At 41.5% G+C, this 27,498-nt stretch overlaps 1 protein-coding gene across 1 annotated transcript in view; it reads left to right on the top strand.

Moving 5' to 3' along the window:
• AKR1D1 (aldo-keto reductase family 1 member D1) overlaps nucleotides 1-26,715 on the top strand; it is a 34,927-nt gene extending 8,212 nt beyond the window's left edge. Inside the window, exons 2-9 of the mRNA XM_068142214.1 lie at nucleotides 8,139-8,306; nucleotides 12,738-12,854; nucleotides 17,090-17,167; nucleotides 19,290-19,412; nucleotides 21,142-21,251; nucleotides 21,723-21,888; nucleotides 22,666-22,748; nucleotides 26,549-26,715. Of these exons, the coding sequence (XP_067998315.1) occupies nucleotides 8,139-8,306; nucleotides 12,738-12,854; nucleotides 17,090-17,167; nucleotides 19,290-19,412; nucleotides 21,142-21,251; nucleotides 21,723-21,888; nucleotides 22,666-22,748; nucleotides 26,549-26,591 (888 nt within the window). The 3' untranslated portion in view covers nucleotides 26,592-26,715. The remainder of the gene's footprint in view (nucleotides 1-8,138; nucleotides 8,307-12,737; nucleotides 12,855-17,089; nucleotides 17,168-19,289; nucleotides 19,413-21,141; nucleotides 21,252-21,722; nucleotides 21,889-22,665; nucleotides 22,749-26,548) is intronic.
• Nucleotides 26,716-27,498: the final 783 nt, after the last annotated feature.

Below are 27,498 nucleotides of genomic sequence, written 5' to 3'. Positions count from 1 at the left end.
TAAAGTTGGATTTGACAAAATTACTTATTTTCTGTTGAGATAGAGATGCTTGTGTGCAACTTTCTTGAGTACACGAGCTTTGTTCTTATGGCAAAACCCATGGCTCTAAGACATTGTTGAATGTTCAGAAATGCTTGTTTACCTCCACGTATTTTCGCTATTGAAATCTGTGGTTCTTCATTTCTATGAATCCTGAAGCTTAATAAAAACCAAATTGATAGTATGACTAATCCATACTTCGTGCCAACGGCTTCTGTGGTCTTTCCAGCTATGAACACAATTAGTGTCTAATCATGTGTGGCAGATTAAAAGCTGCATTTGCTGAAACAGTCAACATGTAAAATTCCTGAGGAGGATAGGCCCAGCCTTGTAGATGAGGGTGAATGAAAGACTAACTTTCTTGCTACAAAGTTCATCAGCCTACAGAGAACTTCTGAGCAAAACAGCCAAAAAATTGCTAGTCTTGGAAAATGGTGGATTTCATTCAGAGGAGTAGATTGTTGTCAGAATGACTCTCCTCCAAAACCTAAGCATGCCTGAAATTATAAGCATTCAAAAAAGCTCTTATTAAAAAGACAGCATCTCTAACCTACATTGACATCTCAGCTGCTATAAGAAAACATGTTCTGACAGCTCCAGGACCAAGAGACTTATTTCCCTGCAGAGCAGAGGACTTCTACTAGTAAAACAATTGACAGTTAGATAATCACCTGGTCCAGTGCAGCAATGCCTGCCTAATCTGAGCTCTTACAGACAAACTGGCACCACATCACTTGGCTCCTGAACACAGTACCGACGCGTGCAGACTTGGACAGCATAAGAGCGCTCCAGAGAAAAATCTTCCCCCAGCAAGGTGACACGTAGAAGATGACAACTTGGTCTGGGAGTCAGTACAGCTTTCGGGTGGTGGATATCAGGTGCCAACATGATCCACCAAGATACATGTTTGGCTATGACACAGGGTAGAATTGCATTTAATCAGCCCAGGTCCAAAACTAACAGATAGTTAATCCTGATAAGCTTTTAGGACAGTGGCAATACCTAAACCTAGTCATAGGGATTCTCATTTGAGAAGTAACCAAACACGAAACAGGTCTTTTCCATTCCATAGATGCATATAACAGTGACAAGCACTAACTGTTTCAATGTACGCCTCTTCCAAAAACTACAAAGCTAGCTGTTACCAATACAATAATATCAAGGCTAAACATCGACACCAAAAAATACTTGGTGGGTTTTTGTTTGTTTGTTTTTCTCTTCTCTTCTTGCTTTCTAACCAAGGTGGGGTTTTGATCCTGTTCAAGAGTCAAGACTCCTCTTCAAGATTGTTTTACAGAAGGCAAGATGGAGAATCACTGGCAGTGTTAAAGAGATAAAAACGGAACCCCTGCAAGCAAGTAATCTGAATTAACACAACTAAAAGATACCCTTTGGGGCAAGAACATTTACAGCCACAATTTTTTCAGATAAACCTCTCTTCAAAATGTCCCTGAGCAACTCCATATGTTAAATATGGCGGTGCGCTCCCGTATGTCTCTGCCTCCCCTTAGTTCTCTGAAGAACGTAAGCATGTTCTTACAGCTCATGTGGGAAGCTAACATCTGGCTTGTGTCTTTGGTTGACCTAGAAGGTCATATTTGTCAAAACTTGAAAACGCTGTGCAAAAAATGCCTCTCTAGGCTTCATCAAAGCCAGCTTTCGTTGGTTTAGCTAGCTAGGTGGTGGAATTCCCCAGATTTTCCATCTGCCTTTGCAAACACTTCTTCGAACTGGCGCCAGAAACCTCTCCCGTTTAACTCTAGGGAATGGAGTAGAAGAACTACTGGCAGCCTTTTTCTCTCCTCTGTTATTGCACGAGCTGGCGCTTAATCTACCCCACGTAACCTCACTCATCTCTGGAATCACGTTTCTTATCTGAAGGGTATTTTGATAGCATCCAACCTTCCAGTTAGACCCATGCTTTCAAAGTTTGGCCAGTTGGCTATTGTGTTCTCCAGCTCTTCAGGAAAGCATTCCAGCCGCCCTGCTGGCACCGCAAGCATGGAACCTGGGCTAGTTTGCCTCAATTCTCTATCTGCCAATGGAAAGACGCGGCAGCCCTTTAGCTTAGACTTGCATTAAGTAAATTTGCATCAGGTGAAAAGTCGCAGTGATTCTAGCATTGAGGATTCTGCAATCAGGTGGCAAAAATAACTCCATCAGCCTCTGCCAGCTACAATAATAAGGCTTTCCTGAAGACTGCTTTGACTAAATGCTAAAATAACAATGTTGCAGGAATTCTAGAAATGCTAAATCTGCAGTTATGCAATATAATTTTTGTTGTACAGGCAATCAAACCTCATGCTTCATGCCACTGACAGGACATCAGGCTAGAGGAGAAAGGAGGCACCCCTTGTCCATGCTCATTCACAACATGACATGAAGCAGCAAGCATCACCATTCCCCACATCTTCTCTAGTCACATTTGCCATCCCACACTTTGTAAGGCAACACACTACAAAGCATAAAGCAAAGCTCTGGGCCAGCATAGCAGCTGTGTTCTGCTTCCATCTCAGCTCTACCTGCTTGTGCAGAGATCCCTTTACAGGGCTTTTCTTCCGGTATGGTGGCTGCCAACACTGCCAGGGGATGACAGCCAGAGCTTCCTGTGTACGAGAGGGAGGGATGTGCTGGTGGTTGCATTTTCCAAGAAAGAGGTGTACAGTACAGCTTCTCCCTTACAAGATTAAACAATTCTAAGAATGCACCCTTGTGTGGCTCATATCCTCAGCCTTTGTAAACTCAGTCTGTGCTTTCCTGTAATGCCTTCAGTATACATGTTTTCTATGCTGTGTCCTCCTTGCCAGTTTATCTGGAAAACAGGCAAATGGAGATAAGCAACTGGGTTTCTAGAAACTTGCATTAGAATCTGTGCGTGAGATCTGAGCTCTGGTGAAGGAGAGTCTGAGCCCAGGAATGTACCTACTTTCTCTTTCCTGTATTTAGCTGACTAAGATTCCTAAACAGCAGCTTCACATCTTAAATTATAGGTTAGGACTGGAGTGCTTAGCCCACAGTTTGGATCCCTTCTCTAATTCAGCTGCAGCTAAATTCAGATTTTTTTCCAAGGGATGTCCTATCTTTCCCAATGCCTCAAGCTCTTCCTCCCAGGATCATTATTGCCAGCTAGATACTATTACACTACAGGTGAGGTGCTCAGGAAGATAAATGGCTCCTTTCCTGAAGTGCTGCTTCCTCAGCTTTCAGAAGCTGTTGAGACTGGTGAAACTCCGTGAAGCTGTGCATGTGAAATGGGGCAGAGGAGAATCTGGGAAACTGAGTCAGTTTTCCACTACTGTGTGCACTAATGCATAAATGACAATAGTGATGTTAAGACATTTATAAAAGTAGTGCCTGTGGCAGATGTTCACAAGGTTTTGCAAGATTACAGTCTGCCACTAACTTGTCCTGTTAGCTTTGTCTTTGGAGGTAACCAGAATCCCTCTTTATAAATTAGAAAGGTGATGGAAATTGCCAACCAGAAAATGTATGCTAAAAAAAAAAAAAAGCAAGCAAAGGAACTGGAGGGCAGTTGAAACGTGACACTAAGTAACAGTAATGATTAGAATAACCACTAACACTGCTAAACAAATACTATTCTACTTGAGAGGAAACAGTAAAATTCATGAGTATGCTTGCACAAAAAGTATTATCCTGTGCCTCCATCACAAGCAATCACGATCAGAATGAAGCTGTACTTTCTCTGTGACAGGGAGAATCATTTTTGAGAAAATGGGATGTGATGGAAGGCATCTGGAATAAACATAAAAAAATAATGAGAGTTCACAGTCTCAGAGGAAACAGAGGAGACCCTTTTGGACAGGCAGAACTGATGGCAGATTGCTTTTTCATACTCATAAAATGCGGTAACAGGTTAATTGGTTACTACTTCTATGCAGAAGGGGCCAAACTGCTGCTTCCTTCCTTTTGGTAAAGGTGCAAATCTGAGTCTGGTCCCTGGGTCCTTCTGCTGCTGTATTTATTTACCATGGAGCCTGAAGGAAATGGATATTGGTTTAATCTGTCATGAATGATGGTAAATCAGCAGGTTTACAAGGTATTGATCGATAGAGGGAATAATTGTGTGTGTTGTTTCCTTAAACTTCATGATCTTAAACATATCCTAGATGCTATTGAAGGAAATCCTAGTGGTTCAACAAGTAGCTCTATTTAACTAAACTGTTATTCTTTTGTGATAAAACATATAGTAAGTTTCATATCTTTTGTGGCACAAATTACTGACTGACTGCAAGAGCACTGAAGGTAAAAATCTGACTTACAGTGTAGAGGTGGTCATAAAATTCTGTGTCTAAAACAACAGTCCTTGATCAAAGTAGCATTGTTACAGGGCATACTGATTAGAAGCTGAAACATTATTATGGCTAAGGATAAAGCATATCTATTATCTACACTTAAATAAAAGGTAATAAAGAAGGAAAGATTTGTCTTAAGGCCAAAGAGTCCTGCATTACTACTGACAAGCACAAAGATTTACGTCATGGAGACATTTCAGTACTTCACCTGGCATTTGTATCAATGTACACCACTGAGTACTAGAGGAAGTAAGGAGGAGGAAGAGGAGGTTTTCCTGGTAAAAGTGGTTGCTCCATCAGCAGGCATCCTGGGAGGCACTGCTTCATCAGCTGCTGTGGTTGAGGTGTCAGCCCTTATGCAACACCATGAAACATAAAAGCAATCGTACGACAAACTTGTATCTGCAATTAAGTAAAAGTTGGTTCTCAGGTGGTAATCTCTAATCTGGTCACTACTAGTTAAAGACTATTTCCATAAAAGGGATTAAAATGCCTCAGGCTGAGTAGTAGGGTAGAGAGGAATGATTTAGGTTTGTGTCTTTGCTGATGGAAAGATGGGTAAGCAGTGGTGACCTGAGTCATCCTGCTTTAATATGGTCTGTCAGGAAACAACAGAATAAGATATGGCACTCAAGGCAGCACTTCTAAAAAGTGGCAAAACCACAACATGACTAGTCTGTGCAACTCATCAGCACAGTTTACCACTGCCCATTACTGCAAGACTTGCAAGGATTACATATGTGAAATGCTAGAAATGACAGTTTCTCCATTAGAATGAAAATAAATATATTGTATAAATTTTCCAGACTCACAGATGTCTCAGACCTTCAGCTGGGTGATTCAGTAGAGGCAAAACTTTCCAAATACTGTTCTCTAGGTTGCCTTACTTTTTTAAATGAAGCATCTTAGACCAGAATCTGTCAGAACAAATATACCACATCAGATGAAATGACCTAGTGCAATGAAAACATTCATATTTAATGTAAACCCATTTCTGGCTGTTGGTAATCAAGACCTGATCCAAGGAAAGCTTTCTCAAGCCCCTAACCTCCTCAAAATTAATCCTTGAGATGGAGGAGTCTTTCACGAGATTATTTGTACAGATGTGTGTGTAAGTCCCATGCGAAAGATTAAGAAATACATAGAAGTTGAGTTCTAATACAAAAGTTAACTGATTCAGCCAAAGGCAGTTGCAGTAACTGCAAACTTTCTCCTTCTCTTCTACTCCACACTCTTCCCAAGACTGCAATTATGCTGTTGCCTTATATGTGAGAGACTACCCTTCTTCATCTGTTCCTTCTATGTCTGACCAAAAAGGCCCTGGTATTTGAGAAAAGATGCAACTCAATGATCAGCATTTCCCCAGGTTGTAGCATTTAGTTTGCAGCTTCAGGGAGTTATGTTCATGCAATTTTTCAAGAGTGCAAAGAGAAGAGGAAATCCTAAAATCAGGCTCATGCCCCACTTATCAGCAAAAGAGGAAAAAGGAAAACCAAACAATCCAAAGCCAACAAACACACACCTTAAAAAAAACCCAACCAAACCAACAAAACAAAACACCCTCTAATAAGGTAAAGCATCATCATACTCTAAAATGTTCTGCTTTCATACTCTTGAATGGTAGAATTCAAATAGTCTGAAGTCTAACAATCATACTATTTGAAAAATCATGTTTTGTAGAAAGAACTCAGATAGCACTTAAAAAAAGAAATCTTTTGGATAACTAGTCATCACTTGGACTTGTGGTCACAAGACCTTTCAACTGGGCTCTGTTGCTCTGTGCTAGTCAGTCTGAGTTTTGCAACTGAGGTTACTGTCGCCAGTAACTGCAGAGTTGTAGTACTTGTCTCAGATCTTTTTGCCTGCTGCCTTCCTCAGGTCCTGCAGGTTCAGGCAGGGGAAAAGCAGAAAACACGTTGGAGGTTGCCACTGTGCTAAGCCTTATTTTTCTGTAATGCTACCCAGTATGCCCAGAGAGAAAACTAACCATTGACCATGCCTGAAAGGCTGTTAGCTGCTGTGATCTTCATTACATCCTACTAATAACTAGGAAAGAGCCCTGGCAGGGGCTGACCATGCCCTTAGAAGGCTCCCGCAATGAAAGCGACAAAGCATTCAAACAAGTGTTTCATTGTCTCTATCAATTAAACAGACAATATTGCATCATCAGTACTGTACGTGACAAATTGTGCTATTTTGCCTCTCAGCCTTCACTCACATCTGTAATAAATGAGGGCAAGCATAAGTGGCTTTGTGTTTAAGTAACATTTAGGCACTACATGCTGGAGCAGAGAGACCCTTCAGAGCATGAACAGAAATTGGTCCGGTTGTGTTCAGTAGCAGCCAGGCCGGGTGGGATACTGAGAAGCAGAACAAGCAGGCCAGGATATGGTCCCATTACCCTGTAAGAATCTGCCACCCACCCACAGCTCTCTGACTAAAAGACAGAGAGATTGACCTTCCTGTTTTTGGCAGTCCTTCATAGATCTTATTTCCATGAACATGGAAGGGAAGACCAATGTCCTTAGTTGCTGCAGCTATGAGTTTCCTACCTTCTAGTTCAGCAGGTGGTGGAAGAGCAGCTGCTTATTTCATGACAAACTCCTGGACAGCCAAATCAATGGCTGTTGTAAAAGAGCAGCTTGAAGGGAGAGGAGGATGATGGATTGCTGTGGTGAAAAGAAATTCCTCCCAGTACCACCTACTGCCAGCCCTGCTTCTTGTCTTTCCTCTGCACCAGCAAAACCAACAAATTTCACATCCTTCCTCCATACCCTGTCTGCATTCCAGATGTCTCTAGCATCTGTTTTCTTCGTAGAAGAGGCAGCATGGTCTTGGCCCTTCACTTGAAGGTAACAAAATTCACATCTTGGCATTTGCTGTCAGCTGACAGCAATGCAGCAGAGCAGGTTGAGTCACCCTATTCCAGTTTTCCTTTAAGTAAATCTGACATCCCTGTCACAGCAGAACAATGCCTGTGAAAAAGGTGGGGCAATACTGTTGGCACATCTTGGAGCTGCCTTTGTCATGCATAGAAAGGCAACAGTAAGATGTTTCCAATACTATTTCAGTGATCAGTCAAATATTTTCAGTGTCTAGTCTTAAGTTTTTTCACTTGGCTTGGCCTGTGTGTATTTTGCTTGCCAATGGCTAATGGAAAATATGACTATTCTGAAAGAACAAGCTTGCTCTGAGTTTCAGCAAAGATGAGTAAAGGCAAGTGCAGCACACAGTACTTAAATGCCACTTAGCCTTATTAAGAGGGTTTTTGGCTCATCATATACTGAAGCAGCAAGTGTATACTGGTTCTTAGCTATGTGGTAAAGCAGCTGGCCAGAACTAGAAAAACCAGGAGACAGTGCTGATCTATCACCACTGATAAGCTGATCGAGGAAAAAGAAATCAAATTCAAATTCCTGCTCTTCTGAAAGCTCTACCACTTGAATAAGGGATTTTATCAAATGTCTGCTGCAGGAAAGATCATACTTTCTAGATAAGTAATTGTGAATTTTCATAGCAAATACATTCAACTTTAGTTTCCAAGGGTGGCACCTAGAAAAGTTTTTGCTTTGCTCCTTTTTCCAGTCTAATTCCACATTCACAACACATTGGCAAAAAAGTTTGCAGCGTGTTTTTATTCAGAAGCTAAAACAGATGTCTAGGGAGGTAAGGGATGGTTAGACTGGAGGAAATCCAATATGAATCTTGCACATATCTCAGGTACCCTATAGAATTGCAGGAGAGGTGAGCAGGAGGCTAAAACTATTCTTTTCCTCTTCCCATTAGACTCCCAAAGGGTCCTGTTTGGAGTCAGTGAAGATTGCCATTGATGCTGGCTATCGCCATATTGATGGTGCCTTTGTCTATTACAACGAGCATGAAGTGGGACAAGCCATCCGGGAGAAGATTGCTGAAGGAAAGATCAAGCGAGAAGACATTTTTTACTGTGGAAAGGTGAGGAGCTGAGCTCAGATTATTTATACCAAATCCAGAATTTCTATGAATGACCTTTCCTAAAAATGCTGGTGGTCAATGTCTGGCATGCTTCCAGATCCAACTTCCTGTATTTTCCTTTCCCAGCATTACCATAATGCTGCAGAGCTCTTGGAGCAATTGATTAGCTGTTAAGCACTCCGTTGTTCTCAGTTTAAAGCTCTGTTAGCAATAGGAACAATGCAACATCCATTCCTCCTAGTATTATAGGTACCTGCAGGTTTGGATCATTGCTACACTCAGCAGTGCTTCCTAAGCTGTTGCTGGCTCACGTGTTGAGCTGGCACACATATTTGTACAGCCACAAACGGATCCCAGCCTGGACAATGATCCTGCAGATGATTTATTCTCTGTTAGAGTAATTCCCTGTGCAGGTTGCTGTGAGATTGCACAATGAAAGAGCTGAGAGCAAGCACGTTCATGCAAGTGTCTGTGTATGGGAGAACAGCAAGTGCTTACATTGGTACCACTGCCAGAAAATTACTCACCAAGCTACACCCTTAGTTACTGTATCACCTGTCATTAAAAAGTTCTAGGATGATGAATCGACTTACTTGGATAGAAGATGTTGTTACACTTCTGCTTTAGAGCAACAAGGCCAGAGTTAATGCTTTGAAGTCTTACCTGTCAGAGCTGATTCTGACCTAGAAGAATGAAATCCCTGAACAATGAAACATCTGAAAAATGTGTTACAACTACCATGATTATATCCCAGGTATAAGAAGAAAATACAATTCAGAATAAAAATCAGATGGCCCCAGAAAATTCATGGTGTCTGTGCAGTTTCTAATGGAGTTCATGACCTCAAGTTGCCCCTCCTTCACTGCTTCTTTGAACACATCTGTCTAATATTTTCCCTTTTTCCTTTCCCAAATAAGATGTAATCCACAAAAGTTACTCAACAGCCCTGGAAATGAGTACCAGAGTTCCTAGAGTGAAAGATCTCATGGATTAAAAGGCCTTTTTTAACTGTGAGCAGTTTAGTTAAGCTCTGTGATATGTGAAATTAAGCCCTGGATTTAGCAGTTTGCAGACCAGGTGGGTTTTCAACAACTATAATAGACCAATTTCCAAGTGCAGCACTTTCTAGTCTGTAAAGTATGCAGCTCTTTTCCAAGTTCCTTTCTTGGTCATACTGGTAAGAACCTTGTCATCCTGTGATAAAGTTTCATGTCCTCAAATTTTCCATCTTTATCAGGGTAGTTTCTCAGTATCTCATATGCCAAATATGTTGATTTGAATCAGTTCAAATATTTAGTTTCAACCATTTATAGTTTCATTACTGCAAATCACCAACAATATTTTGAATCAAAACCACAAACCTGAGCCAAAAAGGTTAAAACCAGATGGTCTAACAATTCTGAGTCATTCAACTTTCTCAGCTGTTTCCCCAGAATTTTACATTCCCACATAATTCTCAGGTTCTGTGAAAGTGCACCTCTCAGTAATATTTCCTGACTTCCTTTATTTATTAAGCCTCTCTATATTCCGTTGTCTGACCTAATCACTAGATGATTTTCCTAGCTGATAATCACTGCTTAAAATTTGAGCCATCTGTGAAACTACACTGGATTTTCTCAATTGGTAGGTTCAGTTGCTCCCTAACCCACAGGCCCTGCAAGCCACAGGGCTGCGAAGCACAGTACCATGAGAGTCAATGCCTGCGGTTCCAGCCTGCCTTTGAATGGGAGTTTGGGCTTGTATGGATTTATCATTCTGTTGTATAGTGTTTGTGTTCGACAAAATGTAAGGTGCTCAGGGTGACAGGTGAGCACTTCGTAGTCTTTAAAGAGTTCAAAGGCAGAAGTGGAAAATATTCCACAACCAGTTCAATCCATCACAATCCAAGACTTTCAAAGGTTTCACTGAATTTTTTCACAACAGCTCTAAACTCCCCAGAAGTGGAACTGGATGTCCCTTGCCTTATGAACTTTTGGATCTTTAGCATTGTGTATCTCACAATCTTATATAGAATTTGAACAACAGGCAAACATCAAGACATGAGTAGACACACGAGCTATTGATTGGTAGCTGACTGATGTGACTGTTGCGTCTCCTGGGAGACATGGTAGATATGGTAGACCACTCTTAGAAGCAGTCTGCACAACAGAAGTTGGGTTTGTTTTCAGTCTTACTGACATCAGAAGTACTGGAAATTCCCCAAATCCTTCAGACTCAAGCCCCTCTTTATTTAAGAGTTCTTCATTTAAACAAAGATGATGCAAACTGAAGGCTGGTCCCTTAGCAGGGACTGACAAGAACAGCCACACTGAGTGGCAGCATTACTGGAATAGTGACTCGGTGCAATTCAGCTGCATCTGCCAGCTGAAATCATCAGCACTTGCACTTGGCTCTTGCTGTTGGCTGGCTGATGAGGCAGAGCAGCTCAGCATCCAGAAATTTTAGAGGTTTTATATCAACTGCCAACATCTCACTTGGCTTAAATAGCAAGACCTTTTTGGTCTCCTCTTTCATCCCAGGATATTTCTTTCATTAAATTAGAAGTAACATTTCCAGGAAATGTGGTGTCCTGAAATGCCAAAGCCAGCTGGCAACTTTGACTGCTCAAATGTCTGCATGGGTTCTGCTTAGGTAGATAATACAGCTTGTACAAACCATGAAAACAGTTATGAAACTCTTAAGTTTCCATGGCATCCATGTATTACCATAGTACAAAACCTTGCTTTTTCTTAAAGTTGTCTGTTTAGAAGCTCTACAGTTTCTCGAATGGAAGAATATTCACTGCTAAGTACTGAGACCAATAGCACTGGGCTAGAAAGGGCACTCAGAAAAACCGCTTCTAAACTATCAACATATTTCATGTTACTACATTTCTAAAACACAAAAATGAAACTAAATATAAAGAGTATACAGACTCATTTCCTTACCTGTATTTAAGTCCAAAATAACCTCTCATTTTACATTTAAAATGCTTCACAAAAACCAACCACCCCCCAAAAAAACCCCAAACCAAACTAACAACAATAAAAAAAACTAGGCCAAAGGAAATCAAGTTCAACAGCTTAAAACTGTGAGAGTAGGACCTTGGTTGCAGAACCTTAAAATAGTTGCAATACTCTAATACACCTCAGTCTGTATCACCACCATCTAGTGATCTTAACTGCTTCCTGCCTTGCAATATACTGCTGAGGAAGGCCTAGTACCCATTTCCAGATGCCAAACACTGTTTTGGTTTGTCAGCATAGGGCAGGGTCAGATGGGCTGTTCTCAGTGCAACTGAACTTCAAGAAAACATGTCCTTGCCTCTGCTGGCAGAAGTGACCAGATAGTTATTTCCCAAGAAAACAGTAATCTGTTTTCAAAAACCCAAACATTTAAAATACTTTAAAACTTACCCAGACTGTCTTCTGGCATCTATAATCATTATTGGCATGCAGGGACTGCCAGCTTTGGTGGCAGAACTGGCTAGAGTGGCCATACCAACAAAGAGCAAGTTTTTCCAGCCCATAGAAGTGCCAAAAATCTTAACAGGACTCCACATGTCAGCTCTGTGCATTGAAAAAAAGACCAAATTGCCCAGCTTACTGTGTGCAAATAAAAAGCACTTTAAACCCCCTATTCTGCGTTAATTCTGTTCTTTTGTTGATTTTAACTGCATCAATTGGTTTACAAAGAGCTCTTGGTTGCTAATTACCATGTCATGGTTTTATTCTTGCAAGAGATTTGCATCAGCAATTCAGAGAGAGTACTGAAAGCTAATCAACTAAGCACACTCCATAGCAACCTCCAGGCATAACTCTGCAAGGAAGCAGCTGTGATTAAAGAGGCTGAAAGGGCTGTGCTTTAACTAGTCACACCTACTTTACAGTAACTAAACCATAATATACTTTTCAGTGAGGACTGGGAGGTAAACTAAAACTTCCCTGGGTCAGGCAGTCACTCAGACTCCATGACCACAGGAGAATAGCAAAAGATTGTCTTTGTGCTGGGTGTTTGTCTCATCAATAGCTAACTCACACAATCTCAGCTCCTGCCTTTAGGCATAAAAATGACCACGGATTTCTTGTGGGAACAGAGTTTTCCAGTGAAAGCATATGCTTGGAAATCTTAGAAAACAAAATGAATCTGCCTAAGTTCATTGAGCAAGACTTTGCAATATGCTAAACTCAGAAGAACCTGTCTTTCAATAAACACATATATAATGGCTTTACTGGGACAGTCCTGGGTGAGGATTCCTGTCTTAACCTTCATGTCTGCCTTTGGCAGAGGACAGAATAGGGCTCCTCACCACAGCATAAACCATGATGTCGTTGCACTGCACACAACTAGCTCTGTCAGAAGGACAAGTGTGTATGTGTGTGGGGGGTCACCTGGAGGATGACAACTGTTCTTCCTGGCACCCCAAAAAAGAACCTGTGCTTGCCTCCCCAGCTGTGGAATACCTGCCATCCTCCTGAACTGGTGCGTCCCACTCTGGAGAAAACCCTGAAGATCCTGCAGCTGGACTATGTTGACCTCTACATTATTGAGCTACCCATGGCTTTCAAGGTAAAGAGAAAAATAGCCCAAGAAAAAGTGCACAATTGGATTGAGCCAAGGTCTTCATCTAGCATCTTCCTCACACCTTTCATTCCATGGTGAAAATAGCAATTTGGCCAGATAATATTTGATATTTACTGCATGCATACATTTCTATTTACTACCCATAGCAAGAGAGGGTCTTTCCACCCAAAAGACACATCTGCTAAACTGAACACTTGCTGCTGAAGAGTTACTGCCTCTGAAGCAGAACATGTCTTAATCCACTCTGAGCCACGAGGAGGGAGTCACTAGAGGAAAGTAGTTATATAAAGGAGAGAAGGGAGAGGGGCAAAGTTTGGAGGGGGAGGGAGAAAGGGGAAATGCTACCTTACTCTATCCCTAAAACTAAATACTCTCAGTAGCATTTAAGGTACCACACAAACTGTGATTGTGATCTTAATCTCCTTAATTCCAGCCTTCTCACAGACAACAACAGTAGATCACAGCTGGTCTCAAACAAGGGTTGTCCAGCTCACACTCTCAAATGTCTAAAAAGTTAAAGCCTGATAGTCCTTCAATACTGCTGGCTCTGGGCAATTTGTAGCCAAAACCTTTGAATGCAAGGAGCTCACATCAGAGTTGCATGCCTCCCTTGCAGCCAGCTCTTGCAAGTTCCCAAACTTTCTAATTGCACAACCATTTGTACTTTGATTTACAATTTTCCTCTGCAAGTGCATGCAAATGAAATAACAGTAAAATGAGACGAAAGAAATTCAAAATTATGTAAGTGGTTATAAAGAAACAACATTCTTCTACATAGAGAAAATAAGGTCAGGCAATTAGCTGGCTAATTGTTTCTGTTGGGCGTTTAAGCTCTAAGCTGGCCTCTTCTTGCAAGAAGGTAGTTCTTCAGTTATGTTTTACTATGAACTGCAAACTGCCAGAAACATCAGCTAGGAAGCAAATTACCAGTGAAGCAATCACCTTAGATCTTCAATTCGTCTTCCCCCAAGGAAGCCATATCCCATTAAGACCTACATAGGAGTAACTGACTTCACATATTGAGTTTTTTAATATTGCCTCACGTATGGAATCTTTTTGGGTACATTTTTGAAAACTTCCCACCACTTGCAATTTCCTGTTTCCCTGTGCTTGTGTTTGTATTCTCTAGTAGTTCATTCTCCCACATAGTGAAGGTCATAGTCTCACAATATAAAGATACAGACAGCTGGCTTTAAAGTAATGTACATCTGACTCCCTGAGGCCTGTATCAACAATCTGAGTTGTTACAGGAGTAGCAGTCCTGGAGATTTATTCATGCCCCTCCTGAGAGGAGAGGGGGGGGGGGAAAAAAATAAGGGTTCTGTCTGAAAATACACATTTTTCCTGTGTCCAATACAGAAAGAAAAAACCCTGTCCTTTTGCAATGGTGACAGGTTTCTTTTCTTTTCTCCCTCTCTCACAGATGCACTCATCCTGCACGTGATGCTTGCCTCTGATCAGGAATGTGCAGGTGTAATGCTAAATAAAAAATCCCTACTCTGCCCTAGTCTGTAAATGCTGGTGCTTTTTGGTATCCACAAAAGCCTTCTAGCAAAAAAAGTCTCTGCTTGAAAACAGTGAAGTACTTGAGACAAAACTTCCAGTCCCACTCTCTTTTGTAAAGCCTTCAACACAATCCCCCACAATATCCTTCTCTCTATGCTGGAGGAATATGGATTTGATGGGTGGGCTGCCCAGGGGATAAGGAATTGGTTAGATGATCACATACAACAGGTAGTGGTCAACAGTTTAAATGACCAGATGGAGACAGATGAGAAGTGGTATCCCTCAAGGGTCTGTACCAGCACGAGTACAGACTGGTGCAGTTCAATATCTTTATCAATGATATTGACAGTGAAATTGGGGGCTCCCTCAGCACATTTGCACATGATACCAAGCTGAGTGGTGCAGCTGTTAAGTCTAAAGGACAGGATGCCATCCAGAGAGTTGTGGATGGGCTGGAGACATGGGCTGAAGAGAATCTTATGAGGCTCAGCAAAGTAAAGTGCAAGGTCCTACACCTAGGTTGAGGCAACCCTCAATATCAATACAAACTCGGGGATGATGAAACTGAGAGCAGCCCAGCAGAAAAGGATTTGGGGGTACTGGTGGATGAGAAGCTGGACATATGCCAACAATGTGCATATGCAACCCATAAGGCAAATCACATCCTGGGCTGCATTAAAAGAATTGTGGCCAGCAGTTTGAGAGAAGTGATTCTGTCACTCTGCTCTGGTGAAATCTCACCTGGAGTACTGTGTCCAGCTCTAGGTCCCCCTACATGAGAGAGACATAAACCTGCTGGGTCCAGAAGAGGGCCACCAATGTGATCAGAGGGCGGGAGTACCTCTCCTATGAAGACATGCTGAAAGAATTTGGGCTGTTCAGTGTAAAGAAGATAAGGCTTTGGGGAGACCTTATAGCTACATTTCAGTATCTGAAGGGATCTACAGGAAGGCTGGGGAAGGACTGTTTAGAAGGGCTTGTAGTGATAGGATGAAGGGAATGGTTTCAAACTGAAGCAGTGTAGATTTAGGGTGGACTTAAGAGGGAAGTTCTTTACAATGAGAGTAGTAAAATGCTGGAACAGGTTGCCCAGGGATGTGGTTGAGGCCCTGTCCCTGGAGACATTCAAGATGAGACTTGCTGTAGCACTGGGCAGCCTCATCTAGTTGGAGGTGTTCGCTGCAGGGGTTTGAACACAATGACCTTTGAGGGTCCCTTCCAACTTGATGCAATGTGTGAAACCAATAAGAAGCATGCCCCTGCAGATCTCAGTGTTGCAGGTTGTTATAAAGGCTTTCAGGCAGAGTAAAAGGAATCTGGTTTCAGAGACTGAAAGTAGTGATAGAGAGGGAAATGTGGAAATGATAAATTAGTTAATGTAATTACTGTCTATTGACTGCTATACAAAAGTAACCTTGAACAGAAATTAATGAGTTAGGAGTGGATCAGAGTAAAAAGGTATTGAATTCAGACTTGTCCCCTGAACTCATAGAAGTCTAACTGCTGTGTTTTGATCTTGCAGTACTTGGAGAGTTTACTGGGATATCATGGGGCTGAATGGTTTGTTCCAAAATACCCTGGAATGGTTTTGTAAATAGAGCTTCTCTACCTCAAGTTATGTTGGCTGTTTGTCTCCCAAAAGGATAATGTACCCAGCAGCCACTTACCTCCTTATAGTCAAGTGTTTTGTTGGGTTTTTTTAGTTGTTCAAGACCCAGCAACAAAGGCAGCAAGTCATCTTTGTGGAATTCATCAAGGAAAATCAGAACATTTGGAGGGGACAGGATTATGCCTGTAACATAGACCTTGGCCTCTGAAATCTGAGGCTGTTTTCCTTAGGCTCACTTTTCCCATGAAATGCCTTGAATTTGAACTTCTTGGCTGAACTGGGAGGGCCAGTTACTGATCATATTAGTCACAGCTGTATGTTCCCAAGGAGTTACCATGTCAACATCTTGTACCCAGGCATTTGAAATGTAGCAGTTTGCAGTCAGATCAAATTTCAAACGTCACTGAAAAAAAAGTTGATGTTGCAATCAGACAAAGGGGAGGGAGGTGTTAATGCATTGCCTGCAACATCAGTGAAATGACCAGCAAATATGAGAAAGCTGCATTCATTACTTACTAGATCATAATGAATCCCTGAAGTCTTGTTTAAGGGGTATAGAGATAGGAAGAAAGAATTCCTAGTGCCCAAAGAAAGGTGGAAAATGCACTTCAGAGGTTCAAGGCCTGAACTACAGCTATGCACAGATATATACTACCAGTAAGCAGCTCTTGGAAATGGTCCCTCCAACTATTGGGATGTGGACTGAGCTGGTACTCTTCTCAGATGCCTAGGTCACAAGCAGGATCAGGGGAAAGGCTGGGAAGAAAGAAAAAGTAGAAGATAACACAGGTTGCTACTCTAACCCAGCCTTTCAGAAGGAGGCTGATCCACTGGATGCCATAACATGAAGGTTGAAAGTTTATTGAAAAAAAATAAGGCCATCCGGGAACTCCCAAGAGTGCACTTCAGACAGTTCAGAAGTGTATCCAAGGACGATCTAGCAGTGGAGGATGTGGCAAGCCCAGCATGAATGACCTGTTGAACTTCTGGTGTTAAGAAAGATTTTAAAATTTTTTGGTGTTTGCTAGTAGAAACACAGTCTGTAGAAACATCTTTGCTCTGAGGAGCTTTCTTTAAAGCACAGAAGTATGGTTTTGCTTTTCAGCCTGGAGATGCAATCTACCCAAGAGATGAAAATGGGAAAATGATCTACCACAAGACAGACTTATGTGCCACTTGGGAGGTAAGCAAACACAGCATCCATCCATATAAGCTTGAAAAACAGATTCTCATTTTCAGTTTTACTTGTGGTTTTCATAAACAGAGCTGAGGCGTACTGATAGGGCAAACAGATCAAATTCTACTAGTCCATGGATAAATTTTACTTCTGTCCCTAAGGATGTTGCTTCTTCTTATCACCTAATTATTTTTATCATGAAATAAAACACTGTTGAAATATCTGACATCTACATTGATTCTTTCAGAGCGCACACTTGCTGGTTGATGTATCTGTAGGTTTTTACCATTCTCTCCTCTTTATTAGATCTGTGCAGCAGGAGAAAGTTGGAGCCCTAAGAAGTGACTAGATCCTCCCTAAAAAATAATAAAATAAACCTTTTCACCATCATGAAAATCAGAATTTGCCCTAAAGCTCACCATAAAACAAAACCCACAACACCAAAAAGAAACATCCAAAAAAAAAATCCCACCAAAACTCTTGCCATCAGAACAGATTAACTCACTACTAAATTTAATTGTCAGGTGCAAATGCAAGGTTTTTCTGCTAACAAAACTTGGAGGGAAGTAGCATTTGCTAAATGTTTATGTGATGCGTTCTAATGGTATAGCTAGATATCTTCTTAAGCCAGCTGCTACCTGGCTTCATAAACTGAGATGAGGCAGAAAGTGAGATTAGCAATGTCCTCACAATCCTGCCTTTTGAGGTCTGGGGCACTCTTTAATTTATGGCCAATGCCAGACAGCTCTTCTTCTGCATCAGGTCTGCTACAAAAGCATCACTAATTCAGCCTAGTTTACACCAAGAGATAACAATGGGTTACTGCATGCTCCATTTCAGCTGGCACTGTTCCATAGCTGGAGAGCCATGTCTGATTTTAGCTCTAGTGCTGCAGATAAAGATGGAGAATGGATGACATTCTGAATCAGAGTGGGAGTGAGCTCAAGCTGAGTCTCAGGGAAAACCAGGGATTTCCACATTAGCTGTTTATGTTGCCCTTATCTTTGTCTGAGGCAGTTCAGTCCTCTCTTTCACAGGCTAGTTGCTCAAATGTTGAAGGCAACAGCTGTCTGAATGCAGTTAGGTTTTCATATTCAAGCTGATGCTTATTGTAAAGAATATGTTGTAGCAGATCACTCTTCAGTTAATAGGTTAACAGAAAAATAGGTGGTGGTGAGTGCCTGCAAATAATAACATGAGTTTAAATAAAACTGGCTAAACTCAAACCAGATAATTTCACTCTTCTGGTATGGTACTAGCAGGCAAAAATGGCTCCAGATGACTGTATTTGCTGACTTGTCACGGAGTGATACAAAGCGTATGAGGCCAGCTAGAGGTCATCAAAAACATGGTGCCTCTTACCTCCCTGCTTTCAGCTCCTGAGAGACAGAAAGAAATAACAAAGCTGTCAGAAAGGGCATTCAGCTCCACAGTGGGGTCTGCTCTGCCTCAAACAGTCACTGAATCACTGCAGAGTTTCTGGAAGTAAAGGGGGAAAATTTCCTCTTAACAATCCAGCAGATGAAGCTAATAAAGACTAGGGCATGTATTCATATCCAAGGCTTTCTCAGCTAGTAGGATTTGTCTGAAGTACAGAATATGTAGAATTCCTCTCTCCTCTTCCCCCCCCCCACTTTATGCTGTACTGAAGTTTTGCTGTTCTTGTGATGTGCCTTTCCAGATACTTCAAGGATTTCATGGGATAGAGACCTCATACAAAAACCTGTTGTACAATCAACAGGAAAAAACTGAATTATCAGGAAAACAATCTGTTTTGTTCTCTTTCTCTTCTTGAGCTTTGAGCCAGTATTAAATCAGCATAAAGTAAGCAAAAATCTTTAAAAGCAGATGTCTGGCACTTAAGTATCTACACCTCAGAAGGATCTTTCTGCTCTCCAGACAATTTCTACCCTCACAGGAGGTATAAAACACTAGGATTTGGTCTGGAAAGTGAGTTTAGAATAGTGGGATGGCACCAACCCTCATGATAATAGAGCTGTTAGTTCTGCTGTAACAAAGATTGCCTGCCATCTCAAGAATGGACTATCTTCCACCTATCTCTAAAAAAACATGCTCCAAGAAATCAAGCAAACATGTTGGGCTTCACCAGTCTTCACTTTCTTTGCAGGCTATGGAAGCATGTAAAGATGCAGGCTTGGCAAAGTCTATTGGAGTATCCAATTTCAACCGCAGGCAGCTGGAGATGATCCTGAACAAGCCAGGACTTAAGTACAAACCTGTCAGCAACCAGGTATGACTGCAAGCCGAGGGCGATGCCTGCCATGGTGCCACTGCCATGTCAGGAATTCAGAAGCAGATGTGGCCTAAACCACCACATGCATAAAGGTGATGTACACTTTGCCACAGGTGCTGCCCTCCCTGCTGCCACTCTTCTATTCCTAGCTTGAAAATATTGCTTATCCTACCTGAGCTAAAGATAAATATTTGAAGGTGTGGACCAATTGTTCTCCTCATTTGCAGCTCCAGGACAAAAAATCTGGTGCCTCTATGCCAAAGCTCCACTAGCAAGGTTGAATGCCAAGCCAATACAGATCTTAAACCTCTGCCAAGCACCTTACTTCAAGTCAAAAAAAATCCTGAGACAAACCATTCAGAGCTAATCAATCTTCAGTGAAGCCATGTCTACCTTAGCTGACTCGAGATCAGAACAACTCATAAGTAGCAGGGAGCCCAAGTTGCTCTAAGCCTCCAAAGTTTAAAAGCCATTAGAAGCACCTCCTAAATTTTCTGTACTTGCCCTCTTGTGCCTTTCCTATAAGACATCAGTAAGAGTTAGAGGAAAAAAAACACATTAAAGAGGAGACCCTGTTAAGCAACCAACCTGAGCTGAACGTGCCAGTGAAGATGATAGGCATGTCCGAGTTAAATTACAGTAGTAGAGCTCAGAGAAGGTAGTACATGGCAGTGACCCATCTGGATGCCCAATACCTTTGGCTCTGATATTTGGCAGCCCACTGCATTTCCTAGAAATCATTGGGAAGCTCTTCTGACTCATCTGGCACAAACAAATATCCATGTTAGCAGTATCAGAGAAGAGGCCAGAGACCAACTGGGACCAGCTTCCCAACATTAGCACATTGCCAGAAAGCAGGGATTGACATGGGGCAGGACACAGAGATGGGTCATAGCCTTTCCTTTCTGTCTGGCCTGAGGGAAAGGCAGCCTGTGAAAGGAGGAAATTCCATCACCTTTCACTGGTATTAACTTGCCTAGCTGGTGCAAAATCCAATTGCTGTTTCTGGCATACCTCTAAGACTAGACTCAGCCTTGCTGCTGCTTCCTGAGATCAAGGAAAACTGGGCAAAAGATTAAGCCCATCTTAGGGAAGACAGCCAGCAAGCATAGCTCTACCAGCCAGCTTCAGACCACCTGTAAACAGTGGTTACCTTGTAGACGTCCCTTTCCTAGAGAGAGAACGCAGCCTGAAAACCCCTATTTGTAAGGGAACAGTATTTGCAATGTGGAAAACTAAAGCATGTACCAAGGTCATAACTGTTAGAGACTTATCTCACCTTTTGCATATCCCTCTGCACCCTTCTGTGCAAGACAGCTTATGCCAACACTTCCCCTAAAAGCAACATCAGATTAGCCATCCTGAATGCAAGGGGCAGAAACCCAAAGATCTAACCACCACGAGATGGGTTGCCCTCTCGGTCTGCTTCCCTAATGAGTTTCCCTCATGTCCACCCCCCCAACACTTATTGCCACCTTTCCACTGGAGGCCAATAAAACATGCCACTGGCCAAACTGTAATCACAAATGTTTGCCTGCTGTCCAGAAAAGAAATAAATAAATCTATCACCCATCAATATACAATTGGAACAGTAACCACAAAGTGAGTTTTCCCATTCCTTAACTTATATGTATCCTTTCCTGAAAGCATCACCTGGTTTGTAGCTCTCATAAATATTGGGACACCATCTGTTTGTCAGTTAATCATTTCTACATTACTCTTGTAGGTTGAATGCCATCCTTATTTCACCCAACCCAAACTCTTAGAATTTTGCAGACAACATGACATTGTTATTGTTGGGTACAGCCCACTAGGAACTTCAAGGGATGAAACATGGTAAGTCCCCCTCTTACTTTCTAATAGGACAGCATCAAGGAAAATAATGACGGTTCTCCCCTGTTGCCTCTCTGTGAAAAATATCTTTGCTTCCATTTTTCAAGGTAGTTTTGAACTTCAGTGTCTAGATATTACTGTTGCAAATGTGAACTTACAACACTCCTCGCATAAAAAAACAACAGCCAAGGTGTCTATATAGGAGGCCATCTTAAATCTCCTTTTACAGAAAGCAACTATCTGTAACTGGGAATATGAAAGCTTAGGTGAGGCAGTACAAACCATAGGACATCCCACAGGAATTTGTCTTTGACAACAAACCAACCTAAATGCCTAAGCTTTTCTCCCTTATTTCACACTACATGCCTTTTTGACACAGCATTCTGTCTCCCCAGACAAGTAGATACCTCTATGCTTTGACATTAAATATAAAGGGTGTGTGTGCATGTTTCCTTTTTTCCAATTTTCTTCCAGGGTAAATGTGTCCTCCCCTCCATTACTGAAGGACCCTGTGCTGAATGCCATTGGGAAAAAGTACAATAAGACAGCTGCACAGATTGCCCTGCGTTTCAACATCCAGCGAGGGGTGGTGGTCATCCCCAAAAGCTTTAATCCACAACGCATCAGAGAGAATTTCCAGGTAAATTTGTATTCCAATGGTGCATGGATGAATCCACTTCCATTGGTTTAGCACCTATAGAAGGCAAATTTCCCCATGTTTTTCTGTAGATATCAAGCTTGACCGGTGTCAGTCTTTGCCACACGATGTTTGTTGTCCCTATCACTTAATGGTACCATGATATAACAGTAATACAACAAAGTAGAGAAGAATTTTTGGTGTGCTTTTGCCCTCTAGGGAAGCTGAAGTTCCAGCTGATAGTATATCCCAGAGCACTGGCTGCTGCAATGAGGAGCACAAATGAGTATTCCAGTGGGTCAGCAGCCCAAGGTTGCTGGCTGTAAGTGTTTAGGAATGACTGTCTTGTTTTGCCCAGTCTTCACCTCTGGGACATCTTTGTTAGGGAAAGATTGCTGCATACCATTGCGCCAGAAAGGCTCACAACCAGCTCACCAGAAAGCATTTGCCTTGATTACCATACACAAATAAAATGAATAATTCGTTCCCACATCCCTTGCAGCACTCAGTACCCACATTGCTCTCCACTTTTCTTGCCACTGTATTCCTTTCAAAGTTGGTGTCCTGGTAATTGCCAGACTACTTCCTTTATCTTGAAAAGTAGTATGAACAAATGGGACTGAACTTATTCATGGCCTTAAGACTTTCCTAAATGTAAGCAAGTATGGATTTTTAAGGGAGGTTGGGGAGGAAGAAGGACTGTACGTCTAAAATCTGGAACATATAAATGTTGATTATGACAAAAAATACTCACTTATTCCTAACATCTCCTTCCATTAGATCTTTGACTTCTCCCTCACTGAGAAAGAGATGAAAGAAATTGAAGCCCTGAACAAAAATGTTCGTTATGTGGAACTGCTAATGTAAGTTGGGAAGGAATCCTAGAGCCTCACAGTGTATTCTTGTCTCTTCAGAGGATTTAAAAACAAAACAAACAAACCAACCAAGTAAAAAACCTCACAACCCTACCTCCCCTTCAAAGAAAACTTCACCAAAAACAACACCCCCCCCCAAAAAAAAAGCCTCCCCCAAACCACAAATAACTCACACTCACACAAAACTTCCTTTTAATATTAAAATTTGTACAAATGTCCCTATTTTAAGGTAAGTCTTATGGGAGGTTTTTAATGCAGCCTGAATATGTTCCTGCACCCACTGCATAAATAAGTGTCAGCTCAGATGTCAAAAGCCAAAAGCCTGGTAAAAAGTGACTGTATCTGCCTATTCCATCTCTGCTCCATCTCCTTAAATGCTTTCTGTATGTGTTGTAACAACAGCCTCATCCACCCACGAGTTGTTGCTGAAATACAACTAGGAGCAGTTTCTTGTCTTTCTCCTACTTATCACTTTAATTTCCAGTGCCCAGAAAGCCATGTTGCTGCTTGAGTACAACAGTTCATGGATTGTAAACTTAGCATTTCCAGAGGCAACTTGTCCCAAACTGCCTTATGTAAGGCTGAGAATGCAGAACACTGCTACATGAAACCTCAGGGCTAATCTAGGGAGAGCTTTGCTCCTCACACACTACTTCAGTCAGTACATCAAAATATGCCTGCCTAACTTCCTCATGAAAGAGGATACATCTTAATGACCACAAGTCATTCTCTGACATGGCCTTCTTCAACAATCTGCCTTTCCTGCTCTCATGTTGAGTTGTACCTTCTCATGTGAAAAGAAAACCACACAGTTTAACTGCTACACCTGGTTAATTATCTGTTCTAAGAACCTGCAAGGCTTGATCTCTTGATTGCTTGTGATCTGAACCTTACCACTCAGCATAGTTTTACTTCACTTGAAGACTGCACTACCCCAGAAGACTCAGGCCAGAGGCTGAGGCTACTTGTTTTTCCTTCAGTTCAAGAGCATCTACAGTTTATGGCCAAACTTTATGCTTTCTCCTTTTCAGGGCACTCAACGTTGTAGACAAATGCTTGAGATTCATTGCCATGCATTTATCTTTGTTACCTTGTATTATCTGTGTCTTGCCAAATTGTAGTGCACTCAAATACTAAAAATAATGAAAAGCAGGGTAACAGCAGCAGCAGCACTCTAAAACATTGACCATTGCTCAAAAGATTGGAGAATATTGCAAAGGAACAAATAAACCACTTACTGTGCTGCATAAATATGATGGGAAATAGGAACTAAGTTAAAAGCATCATAATGGAGTTCACTTTTCACATCTAACTCAGTCAGGTGCTCTGAAGCTTTAGTTTCTTTAAGTTTAAAGTAGCCTTCCATCAATTAGCAGTATTTAATTCCAGAAGGTTTCTCACAACTGACATAACAGATTCTCATGTGTGTTTTGGTATTTGAAATAGGGATTTGTTGTTGTTGCATACCTAAGCTGAGCTATGACATCATTTAAACTTCCAGTGATTGTATAAGGAAAATGTAACCTTGGTGCAAATTCAAGAGCCTTTTCCAGAGGCAAAGTTAAAGCATGCAAGTGCCCACAAGAGAAGAACTTTCTAAGCCATCAATCCAAAAAGTAATGAACTAAATGCTTTGCTCTATTAGACTAAATTTGGTCACAGGAGATCATTGAGGAGAAGGAAAACAGGATGCGTAGGATTTTGGCTCTATTTTCACAGCAGTGCCATGTTTAGGGAAAGTACTTAAATGCAGTCTGACCTTAATTGTGAAAAATGCTTCTTGGAAAGGGGATGTTGCAATGTAAGGAGCAAATAAACATTTATCTGCCTACTATGTGTTCTCACATTGAAGTGTCTGGAATTGACACTGCAACAGATGAGTTACCAGCATAAAGAGATTTTTTATTTCATCCATCCATCCATATGGATCTGAAAAAGTCAATCCATCATGAACAAAGATTTCTGGTTAGTCAACTTTGTGCAAAACCTTCAACTGCCATGATACAAATGCCAGGAGGAATGGAAGAATCTGGCTTTCCTCTGGCTCTTCCAGTTATCAGCTGCCACCAGTGCTGCATGCAAAGTTATTGTTCTGATGGTGGGAGTAAGCCCATACAAATAGCAGGATACTGCAGTCAGTGGAATGGGTTAGCAAGTTAAGCATCTGAGCAGGAAATCAGAGTTTTGTAAAAATTAGTATTTTAGTGTATCTCAGTCTGAAATGAGTTCTTCTCACCTCAGGGAAATCTAGAAGTATGGTGCTGGGCAAGATTAATGTAAATCTGTCTGCTTGATTTATCTTGTACTCCTAATATCTGCTATGGATAGTCTTAATTACAAGTCATTCCAAGCTGCTTTGACTCCTGGGTGAATCATTTTGACTCGGAGGACTCAAATCTTTGTACATGTGAGAACTGATTAGCAAGCATGCTCCACAGATGGAAAGTAGAGATTATGATACTGGCAACTCAGACATTCTCAAATTATAATGAAACCAAACAAGCCCAAGTGTTGTGGCTCAGGGTTTGTTTGGGTTTGGAATTGGTTTTGGTTGGGTTTTTTCAGTTGTGTTTGGTTCTTTTTTTGTTGTTGTTTAATTTTTGGTTTTTTGAACCAACTCAATCTGTTAATGTGTAAACACTTCAGCTTGGCTGAATATTGGAATGAAATGTTTTGACACAACCAATTCAAAATGTTTGATGCCTTCCAGTTAGTCAGCTTCAACATTGTGAAATGTATCCTTCCCAAACTGGAACAATTCACAGCTGGGATAAATGCCAGTATTTGTTATGCCCTGCTGAAAGGCAAGGCAGCCCTCAGCCATGGTGCACCTGAGAAAGCTCTACAGAAATTTCTGATTTTGTTAATGGAGAGTGTTTGTCAAGCAAGGGCTTGTGGTTTAGCATCATCTCAAATGAACAAGAAAATCCACTTCAAAAAAAGATAGAAAAAAAATGAAAAGGGGAAACAAAACCAAACTGCCCCTTTCTCAAGTCCTCCAAAAATGGGCAAACGGTTACTTTTCCATCTGCACCTGACTCTGGGAATGTTCTTCTTGCCTTTTATAGTGATCCTGGCTCAGGGACTGCATGTTCAGGGAAGGTGCAGTTTTTAAAATGAAGCCTGAAGCATCTCTGCCTTTGGTAGTATGCAGCCATGAAAATCCATTTCTTCCCTGAATTGGGGGACCCCAAAGCTTCTCTGTAAATTCTCTGCCACTGGTGCTATTAACCTGGCAGAGCATCTGCATCTAGGCTAAGTTAGGGAACAGCCAGACATGGTTTAGACGCAGCAGCCACTTGGAGGAAGCACCATACCAGACCCACGCTAGATCCAAGTGCATAAACCAAAGTAGTACAATCTGGTGTCTCCACTTATCCTTCAAATATAGCCCTTATTTTTGAGTGTCTTTCTAGACATCCAGACAAATATGTCTTCCCCTTCCAAATACACACATAGAGAAGTCACCTCCCTTCTCTAGGACACTTAAATAGCAAGAAAGCTGATATCCAAAATTCTGTCAGTTTTTTCCCCCTCTGTCCCTAAGGTATGTCATCTGAAGGACTGAAAATGGTCCTTCCCTGCCTTCTTTCTGAATGTGCAGGTTTGCTTCCAACTCTGCAGGATTTTTTTCAGACCAGATAGCTTCTGAATAAGAAGTAGAGCCTTCCATAAAGACCACAAATACATTGTAACGAAGAGGTTTGCCAGGCACAGGACAGCTATGATGTGATGCGATACCCTACTTCTGCCAAGAAGCTGACTTGTTCAATCTGCCCTATCCACAGGTGGCGTGACCATCCAGAGTATCCCTTCAGCGATGAATACTGAGAACAAGGTGTGTCTGCACAGGTTCCTCACTCGGTGCCATTATGCTTCAATGAAAGAGACCCAACATTTGGTGCTTTGACTCCTTGGGAGACTGTTCAAATTAGCATTAAAAACAAGACATTTACTTCCCCTTGTCAGTGTCTTATTGCTACTGAAAAGCAAATCTATTTAACCTATTGAATCTCTGATTTTGACGTAGGAAGCTCTAACTCTTGAGAATTGAAGCTTCAAAACTGACAGCTGATAAAAGTGAAGATTTTACTTGGAAATAGGCTTACTAGTTCAAGCTAAATAATTTTCACACTGTGGCATATTCCTCACTGAATTTGAAACACATAGTTCTGCTCCAGTAGATGTGAAGTAGTATCATTTTGTTTCACAGCTCAAGTGAGAGAAAGTTAAGAGTGGGGAACTAATTGGATTTGGGAGAGATATATGTATATTGGTATCTAGTATTCTTCATATGCATTCATGAGCTGCATTCCATAGGTACATCACTGGCTCCACATGCACCTAGTTCAAGCCCTAAAGCATTTGAAGTGTGTTCATGTCCTTCAAACACCTCAGCTGAGAACCTCAGTGAAACACAGGAGACTCAAGTGCATCTGTGTTTGAGCTGTTATATAAAGATGGCTTTGCAAAAATCATTGCTCATGCAACCTGTAGCCATCCTAGGCCTAGCACTAGTGAAAGCCTCATCTCATGAGATTAAAATCCCTTAAACTTCTTTCATGCTCCAGAAACTGATAATCACTCAAGAAAATTTATGTCACTTACAAATTCTTACAGTCTTTCCTATAAACTGCAGACCAAGAGAATACTGAATTTGGAAGCCAAGTTTTAAAAGAGGAGAAAGGTTGGGGTTTAGTTTTTGTTGTTTCTTTTGTGTTGCTTTTGGGGTATTTTG

This window comes from Melanerpes formicivorus, unplaced genomic scaffold (genome assembly GCF_026170545.1).
Source record: "Melanerpes formicivorus ecotype bairdi unplaced genomic scaffold, bMelFor1.0.p_v2 SCAF_8, whole genome shotgun sequence".
In the NCBI taxonomy this organism is placed as follows: Eukaryota; Metazoa; Chordata; class Aves; order Piciformes; family Picidae; genus Melanerpes; species Melanerpes formicivorus.
Note: the sequence above shows the minus strand (reverse complement) of the source record. Positions and strands in the feature narration are given on the sequence as shown.